Raw genomic sequence first — 18317 nt, forward strand, 5'->3', positions numbered from 1 at the left:
GTAGAGAAGAGTACCTGTTTCTTTTGTGAGTCAGTTATAAAATTGGAGTGATATTATCTTGTATGTGCTGGTTTATATTGAACTCATTGAAGAAAAAATAAAGGAATTTGTGATGGGTTACTTGTAATCAGATGCATTTGTTATAAATGTACCTAAACTGCATCGTAGCAAAGCAGGAAAAAATGAACAGTGGTTTCACTACGCGCTACATTTGAGCTCTCAAATACTGGGCTTCACTTTTGATTTTACCCATCAAAATTAATTTAAGTGCATTCTGATGCTTTCTCAGATTAAAAAAAAAAAAGGACTTATCAAGAAATCATTATTAAGAAATGACACTTGCCAGGCCCTGGGCATGAAATGTCTTCACAGGGAGTACAGGGTTTTAAGAGATTTAGTAGGGCCCCTTCCAGAGCAGGCCCCATGTCATGATATGGTGGAGTCTTCCACCTTGAAACCTTGTTCTCTCCATCACTTAAAACTCGCTTTGTTGCGTAAAACGAAAGCCCTTCTTCTGCCGGCCTCGCGCCCCGAGACATTAACTCAACTGCAGCAGATCGATTCTGAACACGCTATCAACGCCTGCAGCTGAACGAACGTCACACGGCAGAAACGGGCTGTGCCGAGGGGACTCCGGGACACCGTTTGGGGACAAGTCCCCAGCCCCCCCCGCTACCCGCCGAGAGGTCGCTGCCCCCCCCGCCAGCCGCCCCTGGCGGCGACACGCCTGCGCCCCAGTGCGCCCCGGACGTTCGGAAACGCTGGCGGACGCACACGACGTCGCGGCAGCGTTCCAGCCGCAGCCGTGCGGGACGGGCAGTAGAGGGGCGGATCCCTCCGCTGGCCCCTCCCGCCGGGCCGGGCTGCAGAGGGAGACGGGCGCCGCCGGGCCGGGGTGGTAGCTCGCTCCCTCCCTCTCCCCTGGCATGAGAGCGGGTACCTCCCCCGCTGCGCCCCCAGCGCCTTAGTGCCGCTGCCGGGGAGGGGAGAGCAGCGGAGAAGGAGCCGGGCGGGCCGCGCCATGCGGCTGTGCGGGGCGCTGCTGAAGAGCCCCATCCCCAAGCAGATCGAGTACTACTCCCGCTTCTCTCCTTCGCCCCTCTCCATCAAGCAGTTCCTCGACTTCGGTGAGTGACAGGGCCGCGGGAGCGGGGTGGGGGTGGCGGTCACCCCGGCTCTCCCGCCGCGTAGGAGCGGCGGGAGGAGCGGTGGCGGAGGCTGGCTGCCTAGGCCTCGGCTCCGAGCCGAGCATCTGCACGGTGGGGCCTGCCCCTGTGTGCGGCCTGGGGAGCCCGGGGGGCGCCGTGCCGGCGGCCGGGCCGTGCGCGCTGCTGCGGGGAGGGGGAGGGCGGCCTGGCCGCGGCTCCCCTGCGCTGGGAGGCCCCGCAGGCTGGTGGAGGCCGTCGTGTGCCGGCTGCGTGCCAGGCGGGGCCCTGCGGCGACTAGTGCGTGGTAGGCGGCAGCCGGCGGTAACCAGCGCCGCTGCTCTGCTGGGCCGCCCCGGCCTCCGGAGGCGAGGTGCCGGGCTCTCCTCGCGTTGTTCCTAGACTGCAAGCTCCGTGGGAAAGTGGGTCCAAATAAGGGTTTCTGACTGTGAAATTTGTGAGCTTAGCGACTGAAGGAGAGAGTAAGTTACTGGTCTTGAATGTGAAGTTTTTAATGTGCCATGCAGAGGTTGGCTTAGTTAAACCTCAGGTGTGAGCTCTGGTAGTACTTGTGTAGGAGACCTGTTATGGAAAATTCATGCACTTTAGAAAGTGTTGTTGATGAATAAATAGCACTTTCTTTTCAGGAGCACTGGACTGAAACCCAGGAATTACTTCCGTTCCTATTAGAAAACTGACATTTTGGTCTAGATAACAATAAACTTCTTATATCAGTATCAGAGCTCCTGTTCTCTGACACAGCAGTTGTTTGGATTTTATTATCCTGTCAATGTTGCTGGTAAATATAAAGGCTGTGTATAACACAGTCAAGCTTAATAGTGTTCCTTCATTCTAGTATTATACTAAAGGTAGAAGAAGAAAAATGGGCCAGTCGTGTTAAGCCAGAAGGTGATTAAAAGTGGAAGCAGTTGCAGATTTATGGCAGTGGTACTAGTGGAAGAATGCTATAAACACAAAGAGCTTGTGACTGTATCTCAGTGAGACAGGGTTTTCTACCATTTTGAAAAAAACATTACACCTTATCCCATGTGACATTAAAATGAGAACCTGACTAGAACCCAGGCTTTTCTTCCCTGGTCGCTGCTCACATGAGTCTGTTCTCACTTCCCCAGCCTTTCCTTTGCTGCTGTGGTTCCCCTACTCTGGTAGTTGTGCTCCTTATGCTATGTCTTTCTGTACTGACAAGAGCAATGGCTTAAAACTTAAACTGTCTTTATTTTAGGCCTGGCAATAAACAAATCATTTCACCATTGTTTGAAAGTTGAGTTTGTAAATTTTTGCTGGGGAGTTATTAGTGTTCATGAGGCTTTTCATTCGTGACTAGGGAGGTGTGAAGATTTCAGCCTTTAGTTGTTGTTCAGGCAGATCTTTGCTTTTTGGTAAGGATTTCTACTCTTCTGCATTGTCCATGCATTACTGATTACTTTTGGACATCTCCTGTGGGTCAGACTTTTAGTAATGCTTATTATTAACCTTGTAGTATCTGTATTATTTTATGGTTTGAAAAGCATCTAATGTTTCTCCAGGAAGGAGTACTCTTATGGTTTTAAGCATGGTTTACGTTAGTGGAAATGGAAGAACGGTATGTTACAGCCTGGCCAGCCCTGTGCTTTGGATGTTCTCCAGTATGTTGTCACTGTATGTGTCTATGGAATCTTGTGTGCGTGCAGGCTATGTATTTAAGTGTGTTCATATCTTAAGTCTGACGGGAAACTATGTAGTCTTTGACACTTAAAACCTCTGAAGAAAAAAATGCCCACAGTTTAGGCTTTGAAGATCACCAACAGTATCTAAGATTAGAGGTCTTATGTTGCATCAGTCTTGTTAAAACTATCAGCTTGATCTTAATAAGTCTTGTGGGCCACTTAGTATCTCCACTTACTACTTCCATTTCAGTGCCTCTGTTTTCTTAGGAAACCCTGAGTAGGAAGATTCCTGCAATTTAATCAAGTAGATTAAAAACAATGTAGTTACTTGTGTGATCCTAGGTGTTGATGGCTTTGGGTAATTTCAAGTTCCGTTGGAGACTTCAGAGGCCTAGAGGAGAAATTGGCAACAAAACATAAGATATTGGTGCAAGAATTTTACTACTGGAGGCGTGGGAGGCCTGGACAATAAACATTTTATCAGGGAGCTATGTTACTTATACCTGAATTACTGAAAAAATAATTTGCTGGTGGCACAGGACACAAGTATTGAAGAGACAGAATGTGCTAAGCATAAGAAGTGCGATACTAAAGGTACAGTTCAGTTGTGTTTACCTAGGCTGAATATTTGATGAGAAGATGCCACTTTGTAATTGGCTTCAGAGGCTATCTAATGTCTCACTTAAAAAGAAGTGACACTTCTGTTGAGCTATGTAAGTGTAGTGCTTGTGTTACAAAAACAGGACTAAATTTTTGACAAATGTTAAGGAAGAATAAGCCCAAAGGAAATGGCAGTCTGTGATTTTGTTGTCTGATGTGTGTTTGTTGTACATATATATGTGTGTGTGTGTGTGTGTAAAGGAGGAATTTGCATTAACTGTAATTCAAATTTATTGGAGAAAGGTGTGGGTTTTTTTTTTTAATTTCTGACAATAGTGAAACTAGAATATTGTCTTTATATTGTCTTTTATTTATATTGATTTCATTGGTTTAGACTAAACTGACTTCTAAATTTTGCAAAATCCTGACGAGAACAGGGAGGGAAACTATATTTCTTGTGGGCTGAAGAGTCTCTTTAGACACAGTGATGGCAATGTATACTGACATACAGCTTACACATTTTAAAATTACTGAATAACAGTGTGGGTTGTATGGAATACAGTTGTGTGCATAGTGGGGCTGTAGAGTCTCTATTCCTTTCCAATTATCTAAATTATTGATGTTTACTTTGAAACTTTCTCAGGTAACTCAGTTAATTAAACCACTATAAAAGACAATTTGGCTGTTTAAGCCAACTCACTAGTACTAAAAACCTGTGAAACAAAACAGAAAGCAATACTCGAAGCAGTGATTCTCTGTTGGCTTTTATAGCTGAGGCCTGTTTGTGTCTACGTACCATATTCTGTTGTATGTGATTTATTATACTTTATGTTGAGCTTGCAACTATCTTTGTAACTGCCACAACTGTGTAAGAGGTTACTGTGTCATGGGCTTGGGGCCTCTGTGTCACAAAGTATGAGTACTCAGATTGTCTGTGCTGTTTGTACATTCTTCTTGAATACTGTTCATTCAATTGCTTTCTTACGAAGTGCAGGTCCCAAGATTCTTGTGCAATCTCATTCCGTTGCAAAAGAATGACCTTCCCAAAGTGTGTTTTAATATAAATAAGTTTTGACCTTGTTTAATGTTAGAATGTCATTTTAGGTTTATCCAGGCCTCCATAATTATTCTGGTCTGGAAAACAAACCAAAACCAACTGACTGGATTCAGCTGTGGAAGTTATTTTGGTAGATTTCCAAGTGTGGGCATTCCTAAATGACCCAGTCTACTATAACTACTAAAATGTCTTTTCTGAAATAAACTTGTAAGTAGAGGTATAGTTTAACATTGAGGTACAAGAATCTTTGTACGCTTTTGGGCCTAGACTGTTTGGGAAAAAAATGCCCCTACTGGAGATCTATCTTTTTTGTCAGCTTTGATACAGTATCTCAATTTAGATTTGCTTCAGCTGTGTAAGGTGGGCCTTAGAGGATGACAGGTTAATCCAAAATACCCAATAATCTTCATTGTCAGCCACATAGATAGGTAACTCATCAGTCATGTATGCCTGGGGAAAGTAAATAACCCATCAGTCAGACAGGTCTGCTTCAGTAAAGTAGAGTTTCTATGTCTGGGAGTATCCTAGCATTTAAAAAAAGACACAAAGGAGATTTGAGCTCATTCTGCCTGTGCTACAGGCTGGGTTGATAAGGGCAAAACCCTTACAGCCATGCTAATGCCTGAGCTAGTGAGCTCCATGCAACTAATAATACTTGTTTTGGGTCATGTTGGGGTACCTCAGTTGACAGTAAAGATATTAATGAATGTTTCATGAAAGGAATTGTTCTACTAAAAAGGTTACATATAAAATAATTAAGCACAAATAAAGACGTGTGAAATATGCATTATGTAATGCTTTGATCACACAAGAAAAGTCATTTGAAGTTGTGCTAGTGCTATATTGTGAATGTATGCCAGTATATTATACTCATCTAATACTTGCATTACTACTTTTAAGCTGATGAAGCGCCTAAGGCTTTTGTGAGTCTGAGGTTGGTTTCATCTAAAACATGTGCCATGTGCTTTTGCAGCTTGTCTACTTCTAAAGCTATCTTGGCCAGTTGTACTTAGCTATATTCTAGCCTTCTCTGTTTTAAGTCTTAAACGAAATGTGGATTAATTTTGTACCACTGGGGTTAAACTTTGCTTTTGTTTAGCTCTTTGCATATGTAGGTAAAACTTAACAAAATGGCACCCTTCCTTGTTTGTCATATGTTAGCATTCATGTACCATATAGTTACTAGTAAGTTTGGACGAAAAAGTTGTGTGTATACCTAAGATAGAAGACAGTGGATCATAGTCAATTCTTGTTGTGGAATGTGGCTTGGTAGATCCTGATTTTGCAGGTTATAATAAAAATATCTGTGGCAACTGCTACAGCTGCTGGCATTGAAAAATATCACAAAGGTTGTAATTTAGTAATTTTACTGTACTGTGAACAGCTGAGCATGCAGCAGATAATTACAGTGAGTGCATCCAGTTTGGAAATCTTGTGTCATGGGGCATATCTGAAGGAAAACATGAGCAATGGATCCGCCCCATTTTTAAATGTAATTTTTAGTATGAAATTGTTTAATTTATGTTGTACCTATGAAGCTTATCTATCTTGGGGAAATTTGTCGACCTCTTCCAAAACTGACGTAAAGAATAAACGAGGTATTGGCATTGCTGTCAGTTGTATGTGCAGTATTAGATCAGGTTTCTGCAAGAGTGTGCACACTGCATGTTGTCTTGTTGGCAGCAGGCATGTATCAGGGCTGGAACTGAAAACCTGGCATTGAAACGGTAGCTAGCAGACACAAATTGAACAATAAGATGTGGGGGTAGGTAAGCAGAGATTGAAAGCAGCCTTATGTTTCTAAACATGATTATTAATCTTCTGATGGAAGATGACTGTTAGAAGATTTTATTTTTTAATATGAAAAGATATTAGAAGTTATGTTTGTTTGTTTTTAATGCAGTGTTGGTGGAGAGACTGTATCAAAGACATTCACAAAGTTTAGGGCTAAAAGATACTACTACATAATTACCTCCCATTTATTGCCTGCAGCTGTGTGTTTTTAATGCTGCTATCTGTGCATTGACCTTAAAGCCTTATGTTTGATTTAAGAGGAAACTTTTTTTGAAGATGCATTTAACATGGATGTTAACCATTGGTATTCTATCCACTGAATTGGATCAGAAAGATGAATGCTAGTCAAACATTACTGTTGCTTATTTTCACCTGACTGGCTTCAGCTTTCAACTAGCAATTTTGTTGTAGCTTTCATTGGTAGGCTGGGATCCTTTGGTGCCTGGAATTTTTGCATTATGAGGTATTCGTACATTGTGGTGGAGTAATTTGTCTAGATTTGGTAAAGGTAAACACATTTGTTAAATGAGTTATTTCAAGCCTTAAGGAAAAAAAAATGAAATTATTTTGTTTGGCTTTTCCAGGATTTTCAATATTATTCTTCAAATATATCTGTTAGAGCTTTAAATAGAATCCAAATATGAGTTTTGCCTAACACTGGAATAGAATAATTTTACTGCTGTTTTGTTTTTACCTTGCAAGGCTATGTTCTTGTCACAGTAAAAGCTGGATGTGCAAGCTGGATTGTGTGTCTGCTTTTGGTCTTGAATTATTTGGGGGTTATTGCTATTCTGTATTCAGTCCTTCATTCTCTAGATCTGAGCATGGATAAAGTTTGCATTTCCTAATATTAAAAAGGGTTTTGTTTGAATGGGCTGTAGCACAGCAAGTAGCTAGAAGGCTTTGTTAGATGTAACTTATTTATAACTTGTTACTATTTACAACTCTGCCAGTCTCTGGCAGGCAGTGATATTCCAATGCTATATATAATACAGAAGGTTTTTATAGGGCCTAATATTGATTGTTGTGAAGGTCTGGAAGAGTCATTGTGGTTAGATAACTTTGTTTCGTAGCCACTATTGAACTGTGATATGATAGTACTCACACACAACTACCTTTATATCATATCAGATAATGGTGCATTTCATTTACAGAATTATCTGTATCAGTCACTTTTGGAGGTTGTTGCAGGAATTAAATGTGCTTGTTTGATACTCACCTTTTTCTTTTTTAAAAAAAGGTTTGTTTTCAAATTTTATGTTACTAGTGCAGTTCTGCAAACATCTCAAGAAAAATTTTAGCTTTCGTTTAGTTTTTTAACTATTTTGATTATGTGATAAAGGAACACTTCATTTCTATGAGTAATTGAGACTTCAGAGATTCTGAATTCAGTATTTTAGTGTAGTTATAGTACAAATTCCATAAATTGCTGTGGATGATTGACATAAGGCAGTAGATTTTTTTAATTTTTGGCTCTTACGATGCCTAGACGTTGGAAATTCTGCCTTCAGTGATTTGACTGGCTACTTCTTGTTTGTAAGCACAGACTTACAGTCTGCAAGTGAACATCCTCCAACTGATGGAGTTGATTGTGTTTTGCTTCCCTAAATAACAGAAAAAAATGTAGTCTGAATTCTTGTTGTCTTTGGACTGTCCAAAGGTACCGTTGCAATCCTCTGCCTTCAGGTAATCAGAAAAAGGAGATGATGTTATGCTGTATACATACATCTGTGCACACTCCTACATTTTCTTGCTGAAGCCCATATGGCATTGAAACAGATGGTCAGATGGCCTTTTGGTGAAAGAAAGAGGACAAGAACACCTAATCTGCACAAAGCAGTAAACAGTGCTAGTTGGTGTGGGTGTTTTTGTTTGTTTGTTTTTTTAGCAAGTAACAGAAGTGATAGAGAATACAGCTTGACAGAAATTGAGGGCTTGGCAAAACTCCTTTCTGGAAGGACAAAAAGGTAGGATTTATAGTTCTTGAAGATTTAAGAATGTTTGGGACACCTTTTTCTTCCAGAAACTGGTAGAAATTATTGAAGTGCCTGCTTTAGTCTAGATTTGAACTGATGAGGAGGTGCTTGAAAATCTGAGACATAATTAAATTTTGATGAAAATGATCATGAATTGATAGCATTCCTTCCCCTCAGGAATGGAAGAAATGACAGGTAGTGATTTTAAAGTAGTGTAACATTTACGGGCTAAGGAAATAGATAGGCAGAGTCTCTCCTAAGATATAAGGATTTTAAGATGATCTGTAAGTTTCTGGAGAAACTCTGATGCAGGCAAAAATAAGAGTGTGGTAGAGCAGTGGTAGGAATTCCAGAAATACTGTTTGTTAAAAAGGAATAATGGGAAAACTGGAAGCAAGGACCTATATTTCAGGTTCAGGTACAAATAACAGCTAAGGTGAAAAGTCAGGGGATAGAAAAGCAGAGACAAAGGTGCTAAGATAATTTATAGTAATTGGGGAGAATGCTGAAGCACAGTGTTTACTTGATTAAAATAAGTACGTAACGATAAAGACTGTTGAATTCATCTTTGCTTTGATCTTCAGAAAAAGATAAATAGTTCCCCGAAACTTATAGGAAATCCCAACTCTCACTGGTCCCAAATACAAATTTTAGATAAGCTGAAATACGTCTAGATCCTCTTAGTTTAGTGGGTGCCAGCAGAACTAAGCCAATATTGTTTTGTGAGTAGCTGACCAATTTCTTCTGCAAATGTGAATGGCCTGTTGCAGCACAGCTGTTGCTTATGGGCTTCGTGGAAATAACTGATGGTAATGGCCCCAGGGCTGTGGAAGTGGGAAAAATATGCCATTTGACTGTTAAAGAAAAGGAAGAGGAGGACATTAGAGTAAGTCAGGTTGACTGAAGTAGCTGAGAAAATGGTAGAGCTAAGAATGAAGTAATGCATAGGTAAGCACCAAGAGATAATAGGGTGGTAAAGAAAGAATAAATTGTGTTGATGCAGTTGGATTTCCAGGTTAATTTGATGTTTGCTAATGCAGTAGCAGTAGATACTGTACTGGCTTTTTGTCAAGTTTTGGCACAGTTTGTGTGAAATTGGTAATTTAAAACAGACAAACACCACCAAGGAAAAAAAAAAAGGAATAACTTTAAGATGAGATTGCTACATAATAGATGTCCAGCATTCTGGTGGGTTGACCTTGTCCAGCAGCTGAGCACCCACACAGGTACTTTTTCCCCTCCTTCCACTCCCTGCTGGCATGGGGGCAAGAGAACAGGGAGGGCATAAGCGAGATGACTCATGGATCAAGATAAAGCCAGTTTAATAAGGAAGGAAAGAGGAAGAGAAACCAGTGGTGCAAAGGCAGTCACTTGCCACCTCCCACAGGCAGAGCAATGCCCAGCCAGTCATGGTGGTCATGGCTGTTGTGGGAGACCGAGTGTGTGTGTGTATGTGTGTATATGTGTGTGTGTGTGTATATAAAAACTGGCACATAAGTTTGTACTCAATATAAAATAAGTAACAGAGTATTATAAATACTTTAACTGACTTAACTCCTTAAAATAATGCATGTGCAAATTTTAGTTGATATTTTTCAGAATCAGGTTTAAGACTGTGTAAATGGAGAAAGAGGTAAAGTTAAGAAGTTACAACATGACTTTTTGATAGAAAAATAATTTACATTTTAATGGCTACTTCTTTGATTTGGTCCTTGTTTATTGTTTTCTTAAAGATTTTGTAGACTGAACAAATACATTTGAACCTTGGCAAGTAGCAGTGGCATAGAGGAATCCTCTAATCCTTTTTGCAATGTGGTTTGTTAATCATCAAAAGCATTTTGTAACAAGATGTTTAACAGTCTAATACATTTCACCTCACTGAGTCTGAAGGGGAAACTGGACCATGTGGTACTGACAGTATTTGTATGTAATTGGTATTACCTGTGTGAGTTTTTGCTCATAAACATTAATTTTATTTATACCGGAGATCTGGAATATGTTTCCCTTTGGCACATTGACAGAGACTAAAGGATAAAGTAGAGATTTGTACTTGGCTGGAACAGTTAGTGGGAATTACAGAAGTTTTCCATAAAGGTCAGCAAGGAAGTTGTCAAACCTGTGAGAGCTAGGGAAAGTGTTTAAAAAATCAGAATATTTAGTTATAACCTTCAATATGAAATAGAACTTCACCCTTTATGAGAGGAAAAGGTAATAATAAAGTCAGAGGGGCAAAATTCAGTCTTTTCTGGTCAGTTTACTGTAACAGAATCTGATCAGAGAGCAACAAACAGGTTTCTTTGGCTTGCTGTTTTAAGCCTCATCTACATTTAGAAGAAAAAAGTTAACTTTGGTTTAAAATCTTGAGTCTGACCAGAACAAAACACTAAATGTCTTTTGTCCAGGATCTCCTGTTTGAAAGCTGTAGAGCCCTTTTGCCATGTGGGCCAGGACTAATGTGCTGCACAGTGTGCACACCCCTTTCCTGCTCTTGGACTTTTCCCTGCTTAGGTCTTAGTGTTTGTAGAAAAGGAGCTGGTGGAGGCTGAAGAGACACTATTTTTTTGTTTGTTTGTTTGTTTTTAAGAGGCTGCTTGTGCTTGGTTAGGGAGGGAGTCTTTGGGTTGACTTGAATAGTTCTAGGATCAGGAACCTGATCTGGGCCATGGTTTCTCTCAAGAGCATTTTGGCTCTTTGCCTGTCGCGTGCTATGGGGAGTGCTTGTGATACGAGCAAGACAAAGCTTAGCTGCTATAAAATGATTCATCTGACTTTCAACCTACTCAAATTCCCTAGGGAAAGATGACTTTGGGCCTGTGTCTAAAAAATAATACAGACTGTGGGTAATTGCTTGAGTGCCTCTGCATTAAACTTTATTGATCCTTTTTATTACTGTGCTTTCTTGGCAAATGCTTTAAAATGCTCAGAAAGTTATTTCATTATTAATAGAACTGAGTGGTAGGCAGTTGAACATTAGTTTTAGAGCGGGGAAGCTTATTTTAAAAATTTATGCTCTTATTTTAAGTTGGGTTGTACTATATAATACATGGCACTGGTTTACAGCTTTCACAAGTGAATATCTGATAACCCATTGCTCTTGAGAGAGAAACATGTACATTCCCTTGAGTATTTTCTGTGACAGGAAGGCTGTGTCTTTAAGAGTTAAAATTAATTATGGCAGTTTGACTAAGACTTCGATAGATCTGCGGTGTTGTGTGCATCTGTTAATTCCTTCTGTTTATCTGTTCCGGTTCAGTAGTAAGTTAAGCTGCTTTCCAGCACAGTTTCATTTGGAGGACCATTTACTTGAAACAGGTCTACTGCAGTTCGCAAATTATATATCATTATTATTACATTAGTATACAGCTAATATAATAATAAATGTAATGATTTCATCCATGTTGAGCTGTCCAGTTGTGTTAATGACAGCTATCTGACATTTTGCCCTTAACCTGCATTTACATGAAAATGTTAACTTTCTTTTGGCACCAGTGTTAATCACCTATATGGCCATAGTAATTAAGATGTGTAAGACATAAACAAGTTGACTCTTTCAGAGATTTTTGAAATAAGTATCTATTTTTCTGTATACAAATTGTAGTTGTTCTTACTTAATTTTGAACTTCTTAAGTTGAAGTCTAGACCTGTGATTGTGAATAGGACTTGGACTGGTAATTTAGACAACACAGTATAGGTGTGGCAGTTGCACATCCCCCTGAGATGTGGAGCCTTCAATGGGGCAGTGGATGGCTCTTTTAGCACCTTTTGTGCTCCACTGTGCCTGTCTCCACGTACACACCAATACAAAACCAAAACAACCCAAACTCCCAAAGCATTCCTATTCCCCAACAGAAATAAGGACATTTTCAGCATGATCTCTAGGTATTTATCTCACCAGTGAGACCTGAGCTTCAGCCCAAGTTCCTTCGCTGCAACCCCGGGACAGGGTGACTTCACCTCCACCAGCTGGTGGGGCAGGAGGAGTGGGACCCTTGATCAATTGACAGGGTCCTTAACGAGACCCTGAGTCAATTGACAGGGTCATTAGCAGAGGAGGTGCCCAGAGTAGCTGCAAAGCTTCTGGACTATGTTGTAATGCCCACAGCCAGATCTGACAAGACTATAAAATGGGGCTCATGCCGAAGGCCCCCTTGGAGTGGTCTTCCTGGAGCAGCGAGTCTGTCTAAGAAGCCCTCTCCTTAGACTAGGATGCCATCTAAGGAGACTTTCTGGGATTGAGAGCGCCCCACCTCCTTGTTTGAGTGAGTAGTTATCTACTGGATATATCCTTGAATGAGTCCTCTCCTAACAAGGCAAGCGTGAATCCTTGCCTAACCCAGGCGAGTGATTGTTTCTTGTGGGTACCCTGGAGTCAGAGGGCTCTGCTTTTGTTTCTTGTGTGTGCATGCATGCTGTGGATCCTCATTATTCTTATTTTGCTGTACCCCAGTAATCTCCTCAACTGATATCCGAACCTGTATTTTATATTATTGAAGTGCTAAATAATTGTATAAACCCTGGTTTTAGTTGGTTTATTGGCTGCACTTTTCCGGCTAGATTAAAGACTATTTTGGAACTTGTTGTCTGCCTGAAACTGACTTGGAGGTGCCTCCGTGACAATAGGCTAATAGATTCTAGAATGGTATCCTGAAATTTTCCTTTGGGATAGAAAGTGCTGTAGTTGGCTTGACAGTCAAAGAACACTTGAATCTGTTGTCAGTTCAATTGCATAAATCAGAAATGGTTTATTAAGCTCAACTATTTCTGTACTTACTTCAGCTCTGGTAATTTATCCATATGCTGTGTCACATGAGTGTTAGAAAGTGTAACTGGAAAGCTAACTGGCATGTGAGCTTCCTAGTTTGGATTGCACTTAGCAATGAAATAGCACAAAGTGGAAATCAATGGTTGTACAGCATTACCTAAATTCTCATCTATGAGCATAAATAATTTAGGTAGAGAAGACCTGAGCACCTCTATCAGTGTGCTTTCCCTTGGACTGCAGAGGTACAACTAGTAATGGGAATTGGGCTGAAGAACAGAAACAAGTTAGGTGGGAAAGCTTACTTGCAGACTAATTCCTTTGGCTTTAGCTGTTTTTCTGGCAGTAGCTATTTAACAAAACTTAATTGTTCAGACTTCATGGAAGTGATATATTTATTAAAGTTGAGTAAGATCTAAAAATATTTTCCTGTCCTTAATTCTCCAAGTTTTATTTTTTTGAAACTTCAGTTTCTCCAGTCTCTTAATGTGCTAATCATATGTGCCAAGTGAAAGCATGTCCTTAAAAAAGGCCACTTGAATGAAATAGTTGTAGCTGTTGGTGGAAGTAGCCTCAGAGAGCAGTAAAGGAACTTGGGCTGAAGCTTAGGTCTGAGCTCTGTAAAAACAGGCTGGTCTAGGCTGGATCCTTAAGTTTGGCCATCTGCTGGCTACCTGTGTTGGAACAGCTGTACAGGCAGTGGGTGCTTTCCTGTAGCACAACGTGGTATGTCAGAAAAGGGAATCCAATTTCAATATATGGCTTTCTTGGAGGCAGCCTGTGGTACAGAGTGAGGGTCAGCAAGAGTCAGCATCTCCAGTTAATGTTGTGTGTGTTCTTTTTCCCTTTGCTTCGTCATCTTCATTGGGTTTTTCAAAGTCATGTATTTTACCAAACAAACAAGCACTGTATGCTTTTTGTGGGAATGGTGTTTTTAGTGATTGGCGAGATAAATAGCTAGAGAGTATGCTGAAAATGTCTTTATTTCTGTTGGGGAATAGGAATGCTTTGGGGGTTGTTTTGGTTTTGTATTGGTGTGTGGTGTGATTGTTTTTGTTGTTGTTGTTTTTTGGTTGTGCTTTTTTGTTTGTTTTGTGGTGTTTTTTTAATTATTTTTTCTGTGCGTGTTGTGGTGGTGTTTGTTTTTGTGGCTGCATTTATTTGGGCTCTGCAAGCATAGCTTGTTTGCCTTTTAATATATATCCCATGCTCCTGAAGTAGTGTAGAATCAGTGGAATTAATTGATCCTTCTTTAGTTCTGTTTTCTTAGCTTTGGCAGCAAGTTATTAAGTTTTAGCCTTTAGTCAGTCTGCTCTGATGCCTTGATCTTTTTATGTGTTCTTTTGAAGATTTGTCCTGTCACTCTGCTTCATTTTTTGTTTTGTTTGCCTGTTGGAGCTAAAAAGTATTTTGGAAGTTCCAGAGAAGAGAGCAGATACGGTTGATCATTCCTGCCTTTCTGTCTTCCTTTATTTTGCCCTAGATAAAATCAATAATAGTTTCAGAGGGATAGGAGGTGTAAGGCTTCTCATGTTGTTTTTATGGATTCTTCATGGAGTCCCTCCTCTCAGACATACAGCAGGTGGGATTTTGCTGCTTTTGCATCTTAAAGTAATGTGGTATCTAATGTCTCAGCTCTGTGTTAGATATGTAGTTAATGCAGAGAACTAGACCTCTGGGTGCAGTGAAAAGGCTAAAAGGAGCACTTTTTTGTCCCGTCTTTTCTGATGGTTAAGTTTAAATACTCAGTAACTACTGATGCTTTTATGATGCGACTCTGACAGTACCGTACGTGCTGGGGATGGGACAGCCATATTAGGCTTTTGATGCAGGTGACTTTGATTGTCACTGATGAAGGACTACTACTGTCATCTGTTCTCAAATGGATACTTCATGAAAGTGAGAATCTGGCAGCTAAACTAAGAGCGTTTGATAATGTTCTGGAGGAACGAGAGTTCACGTTCTCATGTGGAGTTTTTTCCTCTCATCTGCAGGAAAATTGATGTTTGTGTACAGCCTTCTGTCTGGAACTAATCGTTTTGTACTCTGATTCTTGGACAGTGTAGTATTGCTCTGGCAATTTGTAGAATTGGCCAGAATTGAATCAGGGTCTGCTGCATGTGTGTGAACAGCCACTACATTGTGATGCTTGTTGCAGGACACAGAACAAAAGTTTTTTCTCTAGGTCCAGCTTTGTAACGGTTGTCTAGTTGCATCATTGCAACAGAAGGAACTGAAAAGATACTGGTTCAGGGGGAGCACTGTGATGAATGTTTATTCCTTCCAGTTGAATTTTTTTTTTTTTTCTCCTCTTACATGCTACAGGGATATGATCCTAGAGCCTGAGTGGGCCTTGTTGTCAATGTTACCTTTGTTTTCCATTTCTTAGCACTATAGGGTAAAAGGTGAAAGAGGAAAACAAGAAAGAGATGAGTAAAAGTTCAGAGAAGAGTTGAATCCCAGAGAGGGGGAAAATAGATTACTAGAGAAAACTGTCTGAAAGTAGAACTCTGCTTCCTGAATTTCCTTTAGATTGGAGGTCCTCCAGTGATAATACTGATGTATAACCTTGAAACATTCCACTTTTAATCTTTTCCCATCTGATGGTGTTGCATTTAGAAGACCTGATACACTCAAACCTGCTTTTGTGACCTGTGTTACCTTGAAACTTCTGGATCATGTTTTATGTATGTTTTCTTATACTTTTTTTTTCTCCCCCTCTGATACCTGTCCAATTGAATAAATGGTATGATTTATTTTTAGTCGAAATGTCTAACACCTTATCACATCTAAGAAAATTGATTTTGATACTAAATGCCAACTTCTGGGTGAACTTTTAATAAAAACTTAATCTTTTACTGGGTTATTTAAATAAGTTTATTTGTATTCTCAACTTAAACTTGAACAAGTACAGTCAAAACAGTTCTTCAGATGTGCAATACTTCACTCCATAAGCAAATCCACCATCACTGAGACACTCTCTCCCTTGTGGATGGTGACTATTCCAAATGCAGCAAAGTTTGTGTATCTACCATTCAGCCTGTATGGTTACAAACCCTGGCTTCTTTCAATCATCTGTAAGGTTGTTGTGTGGAAGGTTGTCCATAGAATATTCTTCACTGACCTTAGTTTGGTGTAAAGTCTGGGAGATCACTGCTTAGATCCTTGTTTGACTAATGTATCTTCTTTTCAATATGTTGAAGGTTGTATATGTTGTCAGTCTGTTATATTGCCCTTGAACAAAAAACTCTCAAGATTGCTATCACAGTCTCTCTTTGGTACTAGTTTTGGACTGAACATTTGAAGGTGGCAGAGAGGAGGCCATGAGTATGCTTTTCTATATGACTTTTGTATAGGGTGACTGACTAGCCCAGACAGAGAAGTTTGCTCAGAAAACTGCAGATGGTACAGCATTTATTACAGAATCACAGAATGGTTGGGGTTGGAAGGGACCTCTGGAGATTATCTAGTCCAACCCACCTGCTAAAGCAGGTTCACCAGAGCAGATTGCACAGGAATGTGTCCAGGCAGGTTTTGAATGTCTCTAGAGGAGACTCCACACCCTCTCTGGGCAGCCTGTTCCAGTACTCTGGTACCATCGAAGTAAAGAAGTTTCTCTTCATATTCAGAGGAAACCTCCTGTGCTTCAGTTTGTACCCGTTGCCCCTCATTCTTCCGCTGGGCATGACTAAAAAGAGTCTGGTCCCATCCTCTTGACACCCACCCTTGAGATATTTATAAACATTGATAAGATCCCCTCTCAGCCTTCCCCAGGCTGAGCAGACCCAGCTTTCTCAGTCTCTCCTCGTAAGAAAGATGCTCTACGCCCCTCATCATTTTTGTAGCCTGCTGCTGGACTCCCTCCAGTAATTCCATGTCCTTCTTAAACTGGGAAGCCCAGAAATGGACTCAGTATTCCAGATGCGACCTCACCAGGGCAGAGTAGAGGGGAGGAGAACCTCTCTTTACCTCTTTTTTTAAAATGTTTTTAAACATCTGCTGTGGTGGTGCTTGACATTTCTTTCAGTTTTTACGCTAGGTATGCATGCAGTAGTAATGGTTTGAAATAATTTGAAGATTACTTCCTTCACAAATATCTTGCTTCTTATTGCAATTTTCCTGTCAAAGTAACTTCTATTGTCTAACTTGATTTACGCCATCTGTGTTGCGTTTTTACTAATTCTGCCTTGCGTCAGAGTTCTCACTTTTTGCTTGTTTCTGTCCCTGTGCAAAATTGCACTGTTTCTTTTTGCAGGTGGTTGGTGATCACCTTCTTCTTCACAAGAGGTCATGGGAAAATTAGGGCTATAAAGAATGTTGGGCAGTGTTCAGTCTAATCTCCAGTTCAGAGACTGAGTCTGCTAGATTTGGACAGATGTCTGACTTAACTAGTGGAAGAGGTGGCAAATAATCAGAGCAGGCTGCTATCTTTTACAGTGTTTACCATCAGGAAGTTTCTAACAAATTATTACTTGAATATTGTGCAGTTTGGGTCTGCTACTTGTTTGGTCCTTGATGGACTATAGGTTACTGCTTCTTCCTCTGTAGCGAACTGTAAGGCTCTGAGGAGTGTTGCTGTATTCTTTATCTCTTCTTGGGTAAATCCAGTCTGATTCATCAACTCCTTTGTCACAGACTGTTTTAACTGTTGTGGTCATCTGTGTTTCTGCTTGGTCCATCTACTGTTTTAGAAGATGCTCAAAAACAGAGGTAATTTGCCAGTGTTGAGCAGAGTAGGTTATTCCACATGTGCTTTTTATTCATCCTCTTTGGTGAAATTCTGGGTTAAGTTGTAAGCACCATAGGTGTGATCTGGGAGTTCCTTAATCAGCTTGAAATAATAATTTCATTAATAAAAGTAAAAATTTGAAGATAATCTAGCGTCTGGAGCCTGAATTAAAATCTAGTCCCTTAGAAAACAGAACTATTTTGTAGGGTTATTTTCTACCTTGAAGAGCAGTACAGGGCTGCTTTGTTCCCTGCAGCAGAGTAGACCTATAGCAAGGAGGTAGTATGCTGTGTGGCTTGTTCTGTATATTGCCTTAGTGTGATACTCCTCATTGAAGGAAACCTGTTTCAGTGCCTGACTTAAGAATTTGGTCTGCACATTTTTTCCACTTAAAGCAACAGACCTGAATTATTGTTCAACCAAAATAAAGTATTGCTGTATGGGGAAATAAATATTGATGGAGTGTATAAGATTATGAACCCCATGTATCATGTGATGTCTTACTTTGCTTTCTCATTGACTTTCTGGATAAGAAGTGTTTTGCTTTGAGTGAATCTTCTAATGTTTCCGTTTTCAATTTTTTAAATGCG

The 18317-nt window shown here is 40.4% G+C and overlaps 1 protein-coding gene across 1 annotated transcript in view; it reads left to right on the forward strand.

Annotated features, from left to right (window-relative positions):
- The first annotated feature begins 843 nt into the window (after positions 1-843).
- Positions 844-18317, forward strand: part of PDK3 (pyruvate dehydrogenase kinase 3) — a 58934-nt gene continuing 41460 nt past the window's right edge. Inside the window, exon 1 of the mRNA XM_082076121.1 lies at positions 844-1127. Within this exon, the coding sequence (XP_081932247.1) occupies positions 1022-1127 (106 nt within the window). The 5' untranslated portion in view covers positions 844-1021. The remainder of the gene's footprint in view (positions 1128-18317) is intronic.

The sequence above is a fragment of the Streptopelia decaocto genome, assembly GCF_964273445.1.
Source record: "Streptopelia decaocto genome assembly, chromosome: 1".
Classification (NCBI taxonomy): Eukaryota; Metazoa; Chordata; class Aves; order Columbiformes; family Columbidae; genus Streptopelia; species Streptopelia decaocto.